Source organism: Pteropus alecto, unplaced genomic scaffold (genome assembly GCF_000325575.1).
Source record: "Pteropus alecto unplaced genomic scaffold, ASM32557v1 scaffold161, whole genome shotgun sequence".
NCBI lineage: Eukaryota > Metazoa > Chordata > Mammalia > Chiroptera > Pteropodidae > Pteropus > Pteropus alecto.
Window position 1 is genome coordinate 3,777,446 of NW_006432943.1, and position 21,553 is coordinate 3,798,998.

General features: G+C 37.5%; 1 protein-coding gene and 1 pseudogene across 6 annotated transcripts in view; one reads left to right on the plus strand and one right to left on the minus strand.

The window, feature by feature from the left end:
* Positions 1-976: 976 nt before the first annotated feature.
* On the plus strand, positions 977-1,095 carry LOC112476332 (annotated as a pseudogene).
* Positions 1,096-4,798: 3,703 nt separating this feature from the next.
* ENOPH1 (enolase-phosphatase 1) overlaps positions 4,799-21,553 on the minus strand; it is a 28,282-nt gene continuing 11,527 nt past the window's right edge. For 5 of the 6 annotated variants that reach the window (XM_025043849.1, XM_006907605.3, XM_006907604.3 and 2 more), the window contains 5 exons: positions 16,584-16,685; positions 14,925-15,127; positions 12,983-13,115; positions 11,021-11,144; positions 4,799-5,880 (listed from right to left, as the gene is read on the minus strand). In XM_025043849.1, coding sequence (XP_024899617.1) covers positions 5,741-5,880; positions 11,021-11,144; positions 12,983-13,115; positions 14,925-15,049 — 522 coding nt within the window. In that variant the 5' untranslated portion in view covers positions 15,050-15,127; positions 16,584-16,685 and the 3' untranslated portion in view covers positions 4,799-5,740. Of the gene's footprint in view, positions 5,881-11,020; positions 11,145-12,982; positions 13,116-14,924; positions 15,128-16,583; positions 16,686-17,202; positions 17,251-21,553 lie in introns of all 6 variants that reach the window. The other variant, XM_025043850.1, reaches the window with a different exon arrangement.

Sequence of the window (21,553 nt, forward strand, 5' to 3'; positions counted from 1 at the left end):
ATAACCAAAAGGGCTGGAGTGGCTCTACTAATATTAGACAAAATACACTTTTAGACAAAAAACTGTTAAAAGACACAAAGACGGACATTCATTATAATGTTAAAGGGTTGATCCATCAAAAAGACATAAGAATTATAAACATGTATACACCTAAAACAGAGCAGCAAAATAAATGAAGTGAAAACAGACAGAATCAAAGAGAGAAATAGTTCAACAATAATCGATGGAGAATTCAATACTCCACATTCAATAACGGATAAAACAACTAGAAGATCAACAAGGAAACAAAATACTCAACACTACAAATCAACTAGACCTAGCGAACATCTATAGGACATTCCACCCAACAACAGCAGAATATACATTTTCCAGTACGCAAAGATCATTCTCCAAAATAGACCATATGTTAGGACACAAAACAAGTCTCAGTAATTTTAAAAGATCAAAGTCATACAAAATATGTTCTCCAAGTACAACAAAATGAATTTAGAAATCAATAACAGAAGGAAATTTACAAATATGTGGAAACAAAACAACACACTCTTAAATAACCAATGGATCAAAGAAGAAATCACAAGGGAAATTAGAAAATACTTTGAGATGAATGAAAACAAAAGCGCGAGATACCAAAGTCTATGGGATGCAGTGAAAGCAGTGCTCAGAGGGAAATTTGGAGCTATAGATAACTACATTAAAAAAGATCTCAAAGCAATAAGCTTTCACCTTAAGGAACTATAAAAAGAAGAGGAAACTAAACCCAAAGCAAGCAAAAGGAAGGAAATAATGTGAAGATAAATAGAATAGAGAATCAAAAAAAACCAGAAGCTGGTTTTTTGAAAAGATCAACAAAATCGATAAACCTTTAGCTAGACCTCAGATTCAAAGTAATCTTACTTTTGTTCCCACCACTCCACTGAGATTGCACTTGTTTAATCCAAGGGCCACTGCTATTCTCAACTTAAATTCTTATCAGTGAGTCTATGGCCATGCCACCCTGAACGTGCCTGATCTCATCTGATCCTGGAAGCTAAGCAGGGTCAGGCCTCATTAGTACTTGGATGGGAGACCACCTAGGAATACCAGGTGCTGTAGGATTCTATATATAAAAAATTCTCATCAGCACTTGACACATTTGAGCACTCTCTTCATTTGGATCTCCTGCCACCCTCCCAGTTTTCCTTCTCCATCTCCTTTGCTGGCTTCTCTCCTTAGCTTAATCTCTAATGTTGGACCGAGGGCTCTGTCTAAGCTATCAACAGACTCTTCTTATGTGAAAACATCCCACGGCTTTTAATAGCACCGCTAGACCAATGAACTCCCAAATCTAGGCCCTGAATTCTAGACTTAAATACAACTGCATTTTGGTCATGTCTATACTGGCGTGTACATTGGCAATTTCACCCTTTACACACTATGTCAGTGGTATCACTGTTTTTCCAGTGGCACCACCTATCCATTTGCTCAAGCAACAAAATCTAGGAGTTAACCCTTCTGAACCCAATCAATAAATAAGTGCTGCTATTGTCACCTCTAAAGCATATTCTGAATGTGTCCGCTTCCATGTGTTTCCAATACTGCCATCTTAAGGCAGGCCACCACCATTCTTTACTTTCATAACTGCAATAGCCTTCTTAGATTGAGTAGATTGGCTCCCTCAAGAACCATTTTATCTGCTAATTGAAGAAGTTAGAAACCTAAAACCTTGTCCCAGAGACCCTCCCATGTAGAGATCTGGGTTGGAATTAGATACTGCCAATTAAATGCACTAGTATAAAGTTTATAAAGAGAAGCAAGGGAGGCAATCTTCCCACGGGTATTGGTGTTGAGAAGCAAGGTCAGAGAGTGCAAGTGTTTAGAGGAAGCTGTAATGGTTGGACTCCACATTCCGGTGTCTGCCTAGCTTCCTGGATTAAGTAGTAGTGCCAGGGGTGGCAGGCTTCCTGAACTCTGGATTTCAACTAGTATGGGTACCCTTCAATTCCACAGTCCAGCAGCAGTCCCCCCAAATACTACTCCAGTCCTTGCCATTAACTTTGTAAATGTCTCATTCCTTGTTTTTAAACCCCTTTCTGAATAAAATACCTCAACTTGTTTCTGACTTGGCACTCAACCCTGATATACCTAACTGGTGTTCCTGCATCTACTCTTACCTGCCTATAACCCATTCTCCAAAGAGAGATTCTCTTAATGTAAATCACATTATGTCATCTTCTGTTCAAAATTCTCCAGTGGCTTCCCACCATACTTAGAATACAACTCAAACTCTACTGTGGTACCATGCTCTAACGCTCTGGCGTCTGCCCACTTCTCTGACAGCATCCAGCCATTGGCCTCCTCTCAATTCCTAGAATAGTTCAAGCTTTGACCTAGATCTTTACAATATGCTGTTCCATCTTCATAAAATTCTCTTCCTTCTAATTTCTTACATTTTCATGTTGTTTAGATGTTACCTTCTTAGCACCCCACTGTAAAAAGCCACTCTATCTTCTCAATATAGCACTTATTGCTAACTTTTTGTTGTTTGTCACTATTTATTGGCTGCCTCCTCTAAGAATGTGTGTACCATAAAAGTGCGGAGGGACTGTGCCCCTTACAGCAGATCCCGGGCACATTATAGAGTTTAGTCAATATTTGAATGAATGGTTTGGTTTAAATCTGAAAGGAAGGTAAATTCTACTTCTGTTAGAATTATTCCATTGTGTTAGCAAAAACTACAAATTATTCTTAAATTAGGTTAAAAATAATAGCATTTTACCATCTGGGCATGGGTAATAAATTGTTTTGGCACATATTAATTCACCTTCATGCTCTGATTAGAATTTTTAAAACCTGAAAACAAGTCCTTTTTATTAACACTGCAGCTAAAAAAAACTGTCTATCCAAAAATCACCTACTTTTTAAAATGGGACTCAGGGGCAAAGGGGGAAGCGAAATATTAGTGGGTAGATTGCACTCAGGATTATGGCCATTTTTCCCCAAACTACTCTTGATCCTTGCAATATGCTATTGCCCTTTAAGGATAAATTAAATTCATTTTTCTCTTAATGCTACCTCTTAGCTCCATCTGCTGTATCTGGTGGCCTCACACTTGATGAGGTCGCTGGAGAAATAGCACCATCTGCTGGACAAAGGCTACTGTGCACCTGCATTGGCAATAGGGACCAGTGGCTCTCAACCTTTACTTCTGCAACTCTGAACTGGAGACCAGTAGGCTTAGCAACTAAGGCCAGCCTTCCAGAAAGCCAAAGAGGAAGCCCTGCAACTCCAGAATTGCTAATAAGATTAAAAGTGTCTGAGGCTTCTCTTCTAAGAAACCAACTTGGATTTTGACCCAAGATTGAAAATCAGCGCCATTGTGGGAAAGAGCACAACTGAGGTAGTTTTAGATTAACAAACAGGAATTAAAAGGGCCACAACGTCAAGAGACATTCGTTCCCTGTATTCTCTGCTAACAGGATATTGAAAAAACCTTAGTGCCTTTGTTCTCTTTTTAGAAATTCCAGAGATGAGATTTCTCCTCCTTTCCTAAGGACCATGAATTTATTGGATTTACTTCCTAGCTCACTACCCACTTTCTAGGCATTTTCCTCCTTCACGACCAGTCTACTTTACACCTCAAGTTGCTCCTAAGATCCTTTTCTATCACACTGTGAGTTTCTTAGAATCTAAGAAATATTATGCTCACCTTTTCCCTCACTTTTGCACCCCTCTTTGACAAACTGAATGATATTGCAACTTTCTCTTTATTAAAATCTATTTGTCCTCAACTACTCAAAATAATTAACTAGTTTTTCTGGTACCCTTTTTATCATGGACTGTAAATGTCTTGTTGTATAGACTGAATGTTTGTGTCCCCCACAACTGCACATATTGAAATCTAACCCTCAAGGTAACGTATTTGAAAGTGGGAAGGCTTGGCAGAACCCTCATGAATAGGATTAGTGCCCAGACACTGAATTTGCCAGTACCATGATCTTGGACTTCTCAGCCTTCAGAACTGTAAGAAATAAAATTTTGTTTACAATCTACCTGATCTCTGATATTTTGTTATAGTAGCCTGAAGGGACTAAGACACCTCTCCACCTCAATTCTCGCTGGCTGGACCATGAGCACGCTCCTTTTCCTTTCCAATCTAGACCTTGGTGCATAATTTTTCTCTCATTTCTTCCTTACTTTTCCAATTATCCCTTGACTATCATTAAGAGACACCCTTTTCTGTTATCTTCTCATGAGCTTTTTCAGAAATTATATGGAGTTCAACCTTTTATTACAATCTGTGGCTTCACCATCATTTATAAATTACTTCCCTTTCCAAGATTTATTTAATTTCCTTCTTACTACTCTTCTGGATTTTCATAGCCCTTAGATTTCTTAATTAGCTATTAGAAGATAATTATCAACAAAAAAAAATCTTTTATATTCCCTGTCCTCTCATATTTGCAAGGCTACTTCCTATTCCTTGTTCAAAGCATTCTCAAAATTCCCCCAGGATTCATGAGTTTTTCTTGATTAGAAGAATTGCCTCCCTGAAGCATTATCTTATATACCTCAAGTGTAAGAGTCCCCCAAACCTAAAAAACCCCACTCATATCCTGAATGTTTACTATCCAGATGAAAAAAACCAATAAGCAATGTATATAGAACTCAAATAATAGTCCATGGTTTTCCAATGGCATTCCATTAAAACATACACAATGATTAAGGCAAAAACTAAAATAAAATTCTTACTTTTTCAATTTCTACAGTTTTTCTTTTGATTACGGCAGTTATGTGGTATAGTTGAGGGACCCACACAAAATGAGTGAAGAAAATGTTTTTATTAATCATAACATGAAATTAACATAACATCCCATTAGAATTTAACCAGGATAAATAAAATTTACATTTCTCACAGCCATTTCAGAGGAAAATAGTACATATTAGGGGTCTTCTGGGTCTTATAAACTGCTATCAGTAAACCTTTTTTAAACAGTAAATAGCAATGAACATATATTCTCAAACTGTGCTAAGGAGTTAGAAAGGTAACTATAAAATCTATAATGATAATAAATGGCAGGATTCGGACTGTTTCGTTAAAAATGTTAAGATGTTAAGAACTACACTGATATATCTACTGTTATATCAGTACACCTTTTTTACTGGTAAGGCAACTGCTTGCTGAGGGTGCCACGATGATCAGCAAATTTTTTAAGTAACAAATAAGCTCCTTTCCCAATTTTGCTCTCTTTTGGAGCAGAAATAGCTTTGTCTTTTGTATGTAGGGAAGCTAGTATTTTGAAATTCAACTGCTGTAATCTTCTAACTTACAATGAAAAGTGGGGATGAATTATTATTAGGAGTAAGTCTTTGGAATACTTCCAGTTTTTAAAATAACAAGGCTTCTGAATAACATCTCGAACCTACCTTTCCATTTTGGTACAAAACTTGATAAACATAATACAGTTGACCTGTATTGTAGTTTCTTCTATCAATTACATTTTACCTGCAATATGGGTTAGAGCTATGGTTTCAAACAATTTCTACATATAAAGCATCTTTAAATAAGTTTCCTTTTCACTGAACTGAGATTTTTTCCCACTTATGTGCCTGTGAAAGGTAATCTGAACACACATTTATATACTTGCATACATACATGTGTGTTTATGTATATTTTTTAAGTAAATTACTTTACCATTAGAATAAAACTAGACTACAGGGACAGCTCTGTGAAGACAGTTGGGGCTTCCTTAGAAATCCTCCTCTAGGTTGAAGAAGGCAGGTACAGTTCACTAAAGGATGTGATGAGGCTGTAATAAGTCTTCTCATCATCTGTTAGTCCCGCATTGCCGGGTCTCACCACCACAGCCACATGCACGTCCGCTTCCTCAGCAGCACTGGCCTCTGAAAACCAAAACATGTATCAGAAATGTCAAAAGACGATGTCTGAGGTTTGCTTCAAAGTAATCATGTGGGAACGTAAGAAACAAGTCTGGCCCGGATTTGGTCATTGTTGAAGCTGGAAGGTGGGCACGTGAGTGTTGATTATATTATTCTCTCTTTCATAGCTTTTAATTTTTGTTATAAAAAATGTAAATACATAATTGTACCTGACAGACTAGAATGACAGTATATCTTAGGTATCTGAACTTTATTAAGTATTTATAAATGCAAGACAGAGACATGCTCTGTCCACAACTTTCCTTCATTCCCGTCCATGAGTCTGAGAGAGAAATGAGCTATTTCCCAATAGGCAGGTTGTCAAGAATAATACCAATTAAGGAGATATGGGACAAATGGAATCCTAGGATCTACTCAGGACAAAATACCTGCTCTCATATCCAGAGCCCAAACATGTCACAATCCTTGGCTAGACTGCCTATCTTTTTTGCCTGGAAAATTCCTACTCTTTGGGATTCAGCTCAAGTATCTTCCCAAACCACTACCATGTACTAGAGCACCCTGTGTGCTACTTTAACAGCCTGTATTTAGCTATATCACAACAATATGAACTGACACTCTATTACTTGTTGTCTCTCTCCTCATTAGACTGTGAGTGCCTTAAGATCAGTGACTGCATGGTACGTAGAAGTAAAAATAGGACTAGGAAAATGAAAGCAGGTAAGCTAGGTTATCTTAGGGAATATCTCTAAAATGTCTTGGGCTACATTCCTCTCTCCACTGTTTCCATTTGAAAGCTAACAGCTAATATTTTATATTAATTTAGCACCTACTATATGCCAGGTACTGTTCAAGGAAGAGAACTAAACTTCTGCCTTCATGGAGCTCCTGTTTGCATCTAAATCTTCACAACAACCCTGAGGTAGTATTATTATCTCTATTCTATGAATATGGAAACTCAGAGCTAGCAAGCAGTAGAACTAAAGTTTGAAACTGTCAGTCTGACTCTGTGGTCTGTGCTCCAAAGAGTCAGCAAATGATGGCCCGCCACTTGTTTCTGTAAATACAATTTTATTGGAACACAGCCACGCCTATTCCTCTGTGTATTATCTGTAGCTGCTTTGGCACTATAAGTACAGAGCTGAATAGTTGTGACAGAGACTAAAGTATTTACTGTCTGGCCCTTTACAGAACAAGTTTGTCAAAACCTACCACAGAGTACCACTACTCTGAGTGTGGTCTATGGACCAGCAGTGTGGAAATCACCTGGAAGCTTGTTAAAAATGCAGAATCTCAGGTCCCCAATGTAAAATTACTGAATTAGGATCCGCTATTTAATAAAAGACTCCTGGACAGCGGGTGAGATTTGATTTTTAAAAATTTCAAGGAAAGAAAATTGGCAAGAGAAGAGGCAGTCTAAGCAAACATAAAATACATATGAAAATATTGCAAGAATGGAGCAAGTGAGTATGGGAGGCAGGATACAGGTCAGAGGTAGGGCATACTTGGACAGATAGAAACTGGGGAAGAACTTGAAACACATTCTATGGAATTTAGATTTGGTGTAAGAAACCTCAGTAGTGTCTCAACTTTTGGAAAGCAGTTGCAGCATCTGAATGAATTCATTTAAGGGCAGCAGTGCTCAGAGATAAGGAGTTTCCAGAGAGAGTAAGTGGAGCGGAGCTGTCTCTTCCTCATACCCACCTCCTCAAATGTCTATCTTCTGCTCTTCCTTTGAAAGGGCTTTGACAGTCTCAGAGCAAAAAAAGTGCAAAACAACCCCTTCCTCAGACAAACTCTACAGATGCCATTCATTCCAGCGAAGAGGCAGCTAGCTGGCTTCCATTTCTCCACCCTGGTTCCCAGCATGACTGCCTCATGCAAATCTTTCCTCTTAACTAGCAATCCAGGATCTCCATCAAACTGAGTCACTCGTCCCATGAGTGGGACTTGACACTAGCTAGTGACTGTTATGCATTCAGCCTCTCACTAAGATCACCAAAGGCCAAGATTTGTCCCTAAGCATCTTTTTGCTCTATTTGTATAATACTGAAACATTTAATTAATATTTGTTGGCTTAAAACCCTGGACCACCGTCCTTTCCTCCAAAAGAAAAAAGTCATTCAGTTCTCTCTTTTATACTTGGGTATTATATAGGTATCACTTAGTCTTCCACTCTGCCTTGGCAATGGAAGTCTGGGCTTATGGTACCAAAACACAGGATCAGAGATAAAAAACAAGAACAAGGCAAACAGTCAGCTACTGATAAGACCAGTTCTAGCTCTACTGCTGGATGTAGGACTGGCAGAAGATGAGGGGCAGGAATAAAACTTCTTTGTGGAGGGCTCTGAGGGAGCCAAATTTATTATGAGGCCAACTTGGAGATTATCTCTAATCTCTAAAAAGAATAGGAATAACTTCTGGGACTGTAACCTAAGGAAATGGCTTACGTGAAAAAGACCTGAAATTATAGATATATTCTGATGGCGACTAGAAAAAAAATGTGGCTCAAGACAAGACTATGAAGAAACTGTAAGTGGCCTTAGGGTGGATATAATTATTAATAGTAACCAAAAAGGGAGAGATACAGCAAGGATCTGGGTCTCACAAAATGCTCAGACAGGTTGGCTTTGTGGGGAGCTCCAGACACAAAACAGATCTGTAATTCTAAGCCTGCAGAAACTTACCATTCAAAATACGAAATGCTAAGGAAATGAAATATAGAGCAAACCACAGATTTTCATCTCTAATAGCTCCCTTTATGCGAATGGTCAAAGAAAAGCAATTCAGATTAAACCAGACAAACTCACCAGAACAAGGCCTGTCTCCTTTTCATAAGGAGCAAAATTATCACTTCTCACAGAAACTGTTGGTACACTCCTGACTTACGTAGACATTAAAGTACCCTCCTCACCTCATCACTCTAAACCCTCAAAAGCCATTCTAGGAAGAGGGTATATTGTAGCTTTGAATCAGTAAGAGGCTTCTACACAGAAATACAATAGGCAAACATTTACAGTAAATTTACAGTTCAAAGTAGAGGCTAGGCAAATGTGTGTTGTTAAGGCTAATGTTTGATGATGGTACATTTATTTAAGTGGCCTGGCTATCTAGTTACACAATGAACCTTGAAGCAGTGTGTCCATGCATCTGTCTGTCTCATCTTCAGTAAATGTAAAGCTTTCCAAGATGTAGAAAAACTGAGACGCCAGTTTGTAGAAACCCTTGGACTCAAATTGAGCCAAGCCAGAACTTGAAGGACAGGGGCCGAACCCCACTAAATACTATCTACTTAGATCAAAAATTCCAGGTTAGTTTCACCAACTCCTGAAATTTAATAAATATATTAACAATTACTGAACATCTACTGTATGTAGGTGAAATTAAGTCTGTTTCACCCCTCTTTCTCTGGAAAATGTATAACTTCTTGAAGGCATTAGATGATCTATGCTGGTTAAGGTTTTATTCAAAACTGCTTAGCAAATCAGTACGAGCTTATATACCTACAACTCTTGCCTAACATGAGACAAAAGCTCAAGGGCTGACGGTAGAAAAAATATAGTACTTCTATGTACTACCACAGGTAAGATGCCTTTTCCAGCAGCCTGGATTTGCCCTTAAGCCCCATATCTGAAAGTCCTAGTGAGTAGGGGTGACTCTAGTTCTGTGACAACAGCCAGAAGGGCTGGAGAGAGAAGTAACTCCGATAGATGCTAAAGCTGCCTCCAAGGGGCCCAGGAGCCACATGGAGTAAACTAGGCAAGAGAGCACTCCCTGCCCCCTGTCTCTTTTGCCTCAACACCCTTGCCCAGCCCTTTGGCACAAAGTATGTTGGAGCAGCTGCACAGTACACAAAGCCCTGTTCTAGGGGTAAATGGAAGGTGAAACTTACAATCCAAGAAAAGTGGAAGAAACACAAATGTATAGAACTACCCTCAAATACAGGTGCAATTACAAAAACATACCAAAAGTAGGCCCCCTGAGAGATGCACATCAATAAGGAGACTAACCATGCAATCAAAAGCCAGGGCCAGGTAGGGCAATGTGAGACAGCCTCATCAACCAGAGGCTTTCAGGTAAGAATAACAGAGACCACTTTTACCCAGCACCCTCTTCGCCTGCCACTGCTTGTTTCTTCATTCACTAACATTTCCCCCTGTAATTCTCCAGAGAATTTACATTCTTACCCAGGCACTTGAGTGTTTTACATTTGATCAAAACTACTCTTTTTTAAAATTTATTTACTTAAATTAGTTTCAAGTATACAATACATTGGTTAGACATCTATATAGTTCATAAAATGATCCCCGCAACTGCTCCCTCTCCCCCCTGGCCCTCCACATAGCCATCATATTAATGCTAACTGCATTCCCTATGCCATGCTCCCCATCTCCGTGACCATCTATCAATTACTAATTTGTACTTCTTCAACCCTTCACCCAATTCTCCCAGCCTCCTAATCCTCCTCCCCTCTGTCTGTCCCCAAAATGTCCACTATATTTGTGAGTCTGTTTTTGATTAGTTTGTTCTTTTTGTTCCTTAGATTCTGCATATTAGTGAAATCAAATAGTATTTATCTTTTTCTATCTGACTTATTTCGCTCAACATAATAACCTCTAGGTCCATCCATGTTGTTGCAAATGGTAGGATTTCACCTTTTTAATGGCTGAGTAATATTCCATTGTATATATGAATCTCAATCTCTCTCTCTCACTCTCTCAATCTCTGTATCTTGCTGCTGTTAAAATACATTTGATGCAGGTCTGTGACTTTATTGTCCTTAGCTAGCCATGGACCTACCCTCATATTCTTGCCTGCATGCTCCTCTCCACAATGATACCCCTTAAGTCATCCTTTGTTATTTTCCCATTTCATCTGTGTGTGTGTGTGTGTGCAAAGGGCTGGGTCAGGAACCGTGGATAAAGAGTTAAAATGAGAATAATTTGTTTTTCCAAAGCCACTTCCCCACACACAACCCCCAAAGATGGAAAAATGGAGAGGGAGGTGGGTTGGCTGTTCACTATTTCTTTTTATAAAATGGTTTTATTTTTCAAGGATCCACACAAAAACTTTCTTTAAAGACACAACATGTTTGCAGTGCCAGGCTCAGCTCTCATCTGGAGTAAGAAGTCTGATCACTCACCTAGAGTAACGTCCGTCAGAAACAAGATGTTGTTGGTTGAGCACCCGATGCTGTTTGCAATCTTTCGATAACTCTCACTCTCCACTTTGTACCCAATCTTGGTATCAAAGTGACCGTCAATAAGCTGAATACAGAGAAGGAGAAAGTATGACATTACAAACACACCTGCAACCTGGACCCCTTTTTCTCTCACCCCTTATCTTTGAAAATATGACAATTATAGTGACTTCACCCACTGTTTAATAGAGAACTTTATGGAGGCTACAAACAGTAAATGTAAAGATTTTATAGCAATAAATATTTGAGGAAAACTACCAATTCAACATATATTAAGATCATTTTATAATCTACTTTTCTTTCATTAGCATTAATTTTATAACCAAAACCTTTTAAATATACATGTCCTACTTTCTATCCTTGAAACACTATTTGCAGTCAAACTACTTATTGGACTGAAAGTTTCATGCCTGCTGAAAGGTTCTGAACATTGTCCTTTTAATCCAAGAATGAAAGGATTTCTCTAACCTGCCTAATTAGTAAGTTGTTACTTTCCTTTTAAGAAACTTTCATTTTCTGATTAAAACATTTTGAAATTCTACCCAAGAGCTAGTATATATACCCTTGCTGTCTTAGAATTAGGGTCAAATGAATAACTTGATAATTTATACAACAGTGATTAAAATAAGTACACATTAAGGATCAGCTTTTACAATGTGATCTCTGTAATATTTTCAGAACTTTTTGCAAACTAAAAGCAAGCCTAATAATCATTCAAAGACAAATTAAGGTAATATTAATATGATATTTTTAACTTTTAAAAAGACTGGTCTTGTATATTCTTTTTCTCAAATCTGCCTCAATAACTAGAGAATAAAGTTTCTATTATTTAATTCAGTAGGTAATAATCATACCTGTATTCACCTTATTGTCTGTTACAACGGAGAGCAAAAAAGAAGCTTACATCTGTATTCAGAGGACAACAGTTACCAGTAATTGGAAGACTTTATTACTTATTTAATATGTGATTTAGAACTAAGATGAGAAGCAGGAAAGTACTAAAATGAGAATAGTACACTCTCCAAAGCCCAAATGTTCTCTGTACATGGTAGAGACTCGATAAATATTTATTTTAAATAACAGCTGGCTCAGTGAACTGTTGTATGTGACTAAGTTCAGCCTGTATTGAGTTTTTGAAGCCCTAAATGTATTCCTTCCTGCCAATGAACACCCTGTCTTCCAGAGGGCATAGGGATGGGAGGACAGAGGGGTTAGCAGCAATTTTTTCATGTACAAGAAACATAACAAGTGGCCTTAACTTATCACTGTTTAATAACGTCCCCAGTTCTCTTACATAATACAGGTTCTGCTAAAATAAAATCTGTCTCTCTCTAAAATACCAGAAATTAACAATTCACCTTGTACTCTGCTGCATTCAAAAAGTCTTGTTATTTTGGGGGGAATAGTAGCCTGTCACTATTTTACATTTACCTGCTACTTCAAACAACCAAAGCAGCATGCCATTAGTTTCCTTTGGGTTGACAATTTTCTAATATTGGCAAGATAAGCCGATTTACAAGTTAGCTCATATCTTGTTACTTGTATTTTATATGTGGTTCTAGTACTATTGTCATCAGAATGACTTAGACCTGACTATTCAGATTTGCTACTAGGAAGCAGGGCCCAGGTATCTACATTTTTAATAAACTCCCCAGGTGATCCTTACGCATAACAAAGTTTAAGAACCTTTGATGCAAAGATTGGTACCACAGAAATATTTCACCCTTGCCTATATTGTGCCCCACCTCCGCTGTTTTTCCATTTCCCTTTACAGTGTGCTTAGAATATATAAAATATATGCAATGATCTGAATGCTGATTTAGCTTATAACTATGGTATATTCCTTTAACATTCATTATTTCATGCTTTGATAGTGTCGAAAAAGATAGTAATCAGGTAACCTACCTCAAGAATATCTCCCTCTGTAGAATGCCCAAATAATAGTTTCTGTGCCTCTACGCTCCCTGAAGAATAGACATACACCTTCATTCCAGCCTCTCTCCACTTCCTGACTGCTGGAACTACATCTTCAAAAACCCTAGAGGGAAGACTACCAAGTTAAAATGCAGGAACACGTAACCCAGCCAGATGAAAACCAGTCAAAACAGCTGCCACGAGTTTCTCTATTTGTGCTCAAATGGTCTCCACAAGAAGCAACTCCATGAGACTGTGAACCTCTGTAGGTCTAGTACATGTGTCACTGGAGTTCTCAGATCAAAGTTTAAAAGCAACAATTTATGTGGGGCAAACAGTTTTTGACGGCTCTACTAATGATAGACAAAAGTGATCCCAAATAAAGGGATGAAATAAGAAAGTGATTTTTTAAATTCCCAAGGAACCCAAAAAGGCAAATGACCATATTGTACTATTATGTAATCTTTGATGTAATTCATGACAAAAAAAAGGTTAAATTATGCCCAGTGTGCCTTAAGAAAGCATGGAAATGTTTTTAGAAAGATCTACACCCACACAATTAAAAGAAAAAATGTTTGGGGGCTCAACGCTATTAATCATTGATTACCTAGAAAACAATTATATTTCTTGAGAACGAAGAAAACCTAAAGTTTTACTATACAGAAAAAAAATTATGTAACAAATCAGCTAAGAGACTTGTACCATCTCACACTTGCTAATCAGCAAACAGTTTCTAGTTGTCTGATTCCTGATGCTCAGTCTTGATTACCAGTTCTACGTTATCTTCTACATTCAGTAGTGGAAATATCACAGGAGATGGGTGAAAAGAGAAGCACAAGGAACTTGAGATGTGGAGCCAATCATCTTTAAAAGATTAACTGAAAAACGTTGAGAAGTCCTCTACTAGGTAAAACTGTTTAATACGTTGCACAAACTGAAAGAAAGAGATCCACTAGATCAAAAACAGCACACAAATTATGAGTTACTTTGTGTGTTGCTTTGCACTCATGGAGACAGGGCTTTTCCATGTTGAATATGCAGATTGTTTTTGCTCCAAAGCGAGGTTGAGAAGCCCAAGATAACTTATTTCAAGTCCTGGTTTTATGATTAAGGAACCAACACTAAGAGAAGGAATGGCCAAGTACTTCGAGCATAGTCTCCCGGCTCCATTCTTTGGAATGTTTTATAAAGTGATCTAGCTGATATTCCCACACTATTGGTCCATCCTGAAATTCCAATGCAGCCTTTAAAAGGTAGAAACCCCTTGAAAAGTACATTAATAAGGAATGAGATCTCATTTACGGGGAAAAAAATATATATATATAGACAGCTAGAAATAGGTCTTGGATCTTAGGATTTACATCAGGCAATGGCCGAAAATCCTTAATGACAGTGTCCTACCAAGAATTTCTTAGCAACACAGAACTCATGAGTCTCCTTCAGCAACCAAGACTCAAAGGGTCTGTAGAAGTTGCTCAAATAGTAAAGAATAGAGTGGCACTGCTGATGCTCTAAGTACCTGCAAAGTGACAGGGTGCATAATTTCATAGCGTTCTTACTTCTCTAACAGATCAGAAAGGAGGTAATCTAATGGTCCCAGGAAGAAGCCCAACAGTGTTATCACCTGTATGCAAAGGGTCAAATATGACTCAGTTCAAGGAAGTCATCATTTTCTAGGAAGCTGTTTTAAAATTGGGATATAAAGTCCTTCAACCATCTCACAAAGCCAAACATCAGGTTTGGGAAATTCAGCTAAGTGAAATGCTTTATCCCAGCTTTGAAAAAACAAAACAGTCACTTGTTCGAATAAATGAAATGTTGATCTTATCTATTTTACTGATCATACAACATTCGAGGAGGACTAGTGGAAAATGAATTTGGTTTTGAAGCTAGTGAAATGTTCACGTTCAGAGTCACCTGAACAGCTACATACTCTCCTTTCATGCGTCCAGCTGTGAATGCTGCTCTCCACATGTGGCCCTGCAGCTGTTTCAATGCCATGGTCTTTCGGTCCAGAGACATCTGCCAGCATACGTTATCTACCACAGCCTGGATCATCTGATGCAGGTCATCCGCCCCATTCCCAGATGCAGCAGGGATTGGAACAGCCCCATCCAGGTGGGAGTCCTCTTCAGCCTTCAAGTCACAAACAACATGAAGTTTGTTTCTTACATATTTTTTAAAAAGAACACTTAAAATGAGACCTGAAAACCAAGCAGACTAACTTTCTCCAACTATCATTAAACAGAGCTCTGTTATAAATTAAAGTATCCTACACTTTGGGGCTGATTTGAATGATTCTTTAAAAAAATGGGATTATAATTAATAAATTTACATTACCTTTCCTATATTGCTAAAGCTGAGATTTAACTAAGGCATGATGTATGTGAGAGGAGAGGGAGTACATGATGAATGACAAAATGATATAGTAAGACCTGGTTTGCTGATTCATTTATTAGGATCAACAAACTAGGACTTCAATTAAATCTGATCATTTTCTCTGTATTATAACTGAGGGAAAAACAACGAAAACCTCAAATTATTTTATGCCTGGAATTCAATGAAAAGAAGCTAGTGAAGTAATGTCTAGGATTAGTTTATATTCAGTCTCCTGCCATCTCCCACATCTTACAAAAGCAGCTATTTGCAACAATGACCCTGTGACAATGCATACTGTCAGTTTATTCAAATCCAAGCTCTAAAGATTTATAGACTCAATGATTTATATCCTACGATGAGGGAATACATGAACATGTTTCAAGAAGAGTTGAGACAAAGAAAAAGGCAAGGAGGAGAGTAGTTTACACTAACCATGAGTTCCCTAAAAAAATTCAACAAACCCAAATATCCCATGCCCCAAAGGATGTAACTATATTTCTAATCCTAATTCCTAACATTAAAAAATTCAGAGAGCATTCTACATTGTTCAATGTAGAAAATTTAGAAAACTAATTAGAAAATAACTGCCAGAAAGTTAGCTCTGTGCATGTAAGAAGTTTGCGACTAAAGCAAATAAGAAAAACAACAGAATAGGAGGTCCACAGAACCCATGTGGAAGAAAAAAAAGAGACTGAAAACTGGGGAGAACAGAGAACAGAGCACATGAAACTAAGGCTGGTATGAGGGCTGAGCCAAATGTGAGCTGAGATAAGAGGTAGTGTGGGGGCAATATGTGGACGTGAGGGTCCAGGAGCACGTGCATGAGTCAGCAGGGGCTTGTGCCAGAAGGCAGGAGAGTAGAGACTAAGATGATGAGGTGCTGTCACTTGGAAACATTAATGAAAAACATGAAAAGAGGGCACAAAACCTTTGTGTTCCACCCAGAAAGGGCTCAGTTGTATAAATATATGATATCTTTACACAATTAAAATAGCTCCAGAAAGAGGCAATTGTAGAGACAATAAACTGCCATGGTCTGGCCATTTAATTATGTACTGTAAATTCCAAAGCAGGCAAGTCACTGCAATTTCTATGTCCTGTGAATCCAGAGCACTTATTTTACAATTTGCTCAGAGCGTAGTCTAAGTCTCTAGGCATCTTCATTTCTAAGACTCTTGGGAATGTGGAAGCAATGGGAGAGAAATGTCCCAACCTGTTTCCTCAAAAGACTGACATCCTGCTGGCATTCCTCTTCTTCCCAGTGTGTCTGCAGATACTCTTTAACATTTTCTTTGATATAAGGAAATAAAATGTCCTGGATAAAAGTTGTAAAAGAAAAAACAGGAATTAGCTTTAGTCATTCGTGAGAGATCAAGTTCTTCAACAATGTCACCTAAGCTAATTGTAGCAAATAAGCCACGGAAAATTTCAGCTATAGATATATGAGTGAGACAGTGACAGAGACCAAGCAATAAATGAACTACATCAAGAAAGAGCAAACTATAACCCCCAGGCCAAATCTGTTCTACCTCTTGTTTTTGTAAATAAAGTTTTACTGGAACACAGCCACACTCAGGTTTACATAGTGTCTACGGCTACAATGGCACACTGATTATGGCCTGCAAAGTCTAAACATTTACTATTCAGAGCTTAACAGAAAAAGTCTGTGGACTCCTGAACTAGACTGCTAGACTATAGGTCCTTGAGGGCAGGGATCAAGTATAGGTTGTTCAGAGTTGTATCTCCAATGCACACCACAGTACTTGGCACATGTACATAACTCAATATCTGCTGAAAGAATGGTGTCCATGCAAATGTTTTTAAAAACACACCTGAACGCCATGATTCATTCTTGGTAATCAGTCTACCTATAGAATACCCTAGAAGAAAATATGTAAAACAATTCAGAAATAAAATAATAGGTCAGTAATCTATGCAATGGAAACATGATTTCTTTTAGGTCAAAATTTTTACATTTACTTGCAATAGTATGCATCTTTTCAACATTTTTTTAGTGTCTACTCTAAAACAAGATATTCTAAACACTGAGTGGGGCATGGAAAAGGGGACTGAAAAGATAAATAAGTCACAGTCCCTATTCTCAATAGCTTAAGAATCTAGTAGGGGTGGTGGTGGGAGGTTAACAAATAATTATAATGCAGTACAATGGGTAAGACCAGAAGAGTATGAGTAGACTGCTGTGTGAATCCAGGGTCTAATGGCTCTCCAACAGTCTTAGGAATAACCAGAGTCCAAAATAACAAAATATATGTTGTGAGTGTAGACCCCAAGTACACATTTCAGAGGAGGACCTACATTTTAAGTTAAATGTGAGGTCTGTTTATTCAAATTCAGTCACTCATTTACTTATTCAAATATTTCCTGAATGTCCAGTACAGGGCAGGCCCTTGCTAAGAGCTCAAGATATAACTGAGAGCAGTAACAATACTTGATCTCTAAACTCAATGAGTAGAAACAGATTCTTTTAGGGGAACCTTGAGGTCAATCTACTTTCATAAGACTATGAAAATGTTATTTGCCTTTTTCACTTTCATCCCTTCAGGACCGAACAATGAAGTGTTTTCCAGAGGCTACTGATGCATGATATCATGAGACCCAACGCAAATAAGACAATCTAGCTGTCTTTAATACCCAGACATTGAAGAAGTGTGCAAAAAAGTAAAACAATGCCACTCTTCTAACCATGTTCTCCAAAACAAACAAAAAAATTTATTTGTAAAAACATCTTATTTATGTTAGTTAATAAAGGGGATTTATTGCTTAAAGTCAATTAATATTTCTAAATTTGTTTTAATTTCTAATAAGTAACTATTGAATGGATTTAGTGCACATAAAGAAAAGCTCTTTGGTTCTTCAGTAATTTTTAAGAGTATAAAGGGATCCTAAGAACAAAGAATCCAAGAACCACCATGGATGCAGAGGAGTCACCTGGAGAAGGCCAGAGAAAACGTTCTACAGAGAGAATGGTGTAGACAGGGAAAGGTTCTGGGTAGGGTCACCTGATTTATGAAGCGTATAAGCCAGCAACATAAGCTGCAGGTTTTCAAATGTTTCCATACCACCACGAGGTGTGCAAAAAGGACCTGAAGATAAGCAATCTTATTCCCTGCAAAGAGGGCCCACTAAATGTAATAAGCATGGGCTCCAATTCATAAAGCATCTGCATGCGCTATCAAAGGGTCATCTGTGCCAGAATACCCACCTCTTCTGATCAGTACTAACCAGAACCGGCCCTCAGCCCAGCTTTGTGATCTGAAATCCACTGATCCATGCTTTCTCCTTCCCCTTTCGGCCTCTTTGTTACAAGCCTCTGGACCATGACATTTTCTTAAATACTATTACAAGAGAGTGAACAAGAGCAAAAAGAGGAGAAAGAAGCTGGCAGAAAATTTTTCATTTTCCACTAACAGTCCTGAGGCATGGTATGGTTAAAACATAGTTAATAGATCGAGTGGAACAAAACTGTATTTTTTTAGTGTGCTTCCCTGACTGGTACAAAGGTTTGGCTACATAATTAGAATTTTTTTAATATTTCAGAAGACCCAAGTCTAAGTTCAACTTAAAGTGCACTCCCAAATGAAAATATACAAGAAAGTTATTGTGGTCTTTTTTTAAATGGTAGGACTGAAGTGTTTATCTGTCTTCATAATACATTATTCAAATTTCACCTGCCCTAGAAAAAAATAAAGAAGCCATTCAATTTTGCTTGTTCTCCTGTGGCATTCCAGTAAGTATCGTTCAGCAGATTTAGAAGCATACAGTGTAATCCGGCAAATTTTTCAGAATACTTAACAGAAAAGCCTTGTTTAAGCTCAGTAAAAACTCATTCTTGATCTAAAAGATGGAAAATGAAGAGTTCAGACTGACAGCTTTCTTTTTTGCAAGAGAATCCTCTTACCCTACTGATATACTTCTGATTTTCTTTAAACACTTAGTTTTCCCATTATGCCCTATATTGTGCCCCTCTTATTCCTTCCTTTCTTCTAATTAATATTCCTCCCCACTCATGCACAGTGGTAGGACTGCAAACTCGTCCCCCATTTGAGAATGCTGCCTGAGAAGATATAGTAAAACTAAAGGCGCACCAGCCAGTCTTCTCTTTGACATATACCGTAGAGAAACTCTAACACATGTGCACGAAGAGGGAAGTAAAAAATGTTTATTGTAGCACTGGGTATAACACAAAATAACTGAAAGCAGCCTAAATCTTATCTGCTAGAGAACAGATAAACTGGGGTATATTCATATTATAAAACATTATAAAACAGACATGAATGTACTAAAATGATATTTATCAATGAATATAAATGCCAAAGTACGAATAAAAGTCTAATACAAAATGGGATGTACTCAGGGCCTCAGTTATATCTGTAATGTTTTATTTAAGATATAAAACAAACATAACATCGAAATTTAATTAGCTTTGTGGTGTATGCATGGTCATTACATTAATCTTTCTTCTTATTTATTGTAAATGTTTCACAATTAAAAAACAAGCAAGCCAACTTTGATCCCTTATCCTACACCTGTTTCTTTCCCTTTTGGTCATCCTCCACCAGTGTCCTGCCTCTATTATTTCCCAGCTCCCAAGCAACTAGAAATATCCCAGGGAAAACCTGTTGGTTAGATTCAGGGTCTCTCAGTAACTGAAAAGTTGAAGTACTCAAAAGTCATAAAAATTCATGCAGCGCTATACCACTTTGTGTTTCAAAAAGTCCAGTTTCCTATATTCAGCTTTACTGGTACCAAGAACAATTCACGAAGAGCTGTGAATGCTGAGAGCCCAGGTCCTTGACCTCTGTGAGAGAGGAGATGAATACAGAGTCTAGGCAACATGCCAGACTGGGGTCCTACTTCTGCCTTTTATTAGCTATGTTCAAGTAACTTATCCTCTCTGAGCCTCAGTTTTCTTATCTGCTATACGAAAATATTACCAAGCAAAAGCAACGCAGTTACCTTACCACTTATATTCTCTAGTACCAACATTTAAACTGGGCAGAGATCATCTTTGACGCAATTTAGTGATAAATAGAAAAGTCCCCAGAGGATAAATCATAAGCACAACCAACTCATTCAGTCAACATTTACTGAAGACCTACTGAATGCCAGATACTTCTGATAACAAAGTTATGATACTTCTCAGAGAACTCACAAATAAAACGTGCAAGGTTTCTAACAATTCTAAACTTTTAGGAAAAGCTTTAGAAGTTAGAGATTACTTTAGAATTCTTGACTGTTCAATTAGCCACCCTCCCTACACACAAAACTCCCCTCTGCACTGAGTAAACACACAAAATTAAGCAATGAAGTTAGAACACCTGGAACAGCAATATTACCTGGGGGTGGCAGATTAGCAGACTGATATTTTAGTGCAAAAGTGTTACTGCATAACATAAAAGTATAATAACTACATTGTGAAGGTTTTATCTACTTTTCAACATACTTATTAAGCATCTATTATGTAAAATAAATAAAATTCCTCAAATTGCTTATTTTAAAAAGCCAGTAATTATATCATAGCCTGACATGTGCTATAATACCATATAAGAAAGCTCTAAAAATAGACTTTTTAAAACTAGTGCTTATTGCCCAACCCTGCCCATTAAAAAGTTTTCAGGCTTTAAAAGTAATTCCAGAAATAACTGTGATAAAAACGTTTTATCTTCAGTTATAATCCATTTACAGACCATAGAAATAACTGTGATATAAATGTTTTACCTTCTGTTATAATCCATTTATAGATCATTTCAGAATATTATAGAATAAAAAAAATATAGCAATAAACCCAGGATTCTACAAATATGTGAAAGTTTTTAGTCCGCCAGGTACCTAAGGAGTTGTTACAGTTTAGTACATACAACAAAAGGCTATAGAAGTAAAGAGTATTTGTCTTTCAGGGGGCTATGATTATATTCTGCTAAATGCTGGAGGGGATACTATGCAAGCAGCAGTGTATATTACTCTATCTGGCTCAATGGCAGCTTTCTGAAAGAGCTCCAGTAAGGGCCAGAAAATTTCTAAAGATTTAATTAAAGAAATACTTTATGGTTAAGTGGTTGTTTTAATGGAAAGGTCATAGAATCATTAAAAATAAAATTGTTATACTATTTACTAAAATAAAATGTTATAATATTTCTCCTTTAAAAAATAGGTAATAAAAAG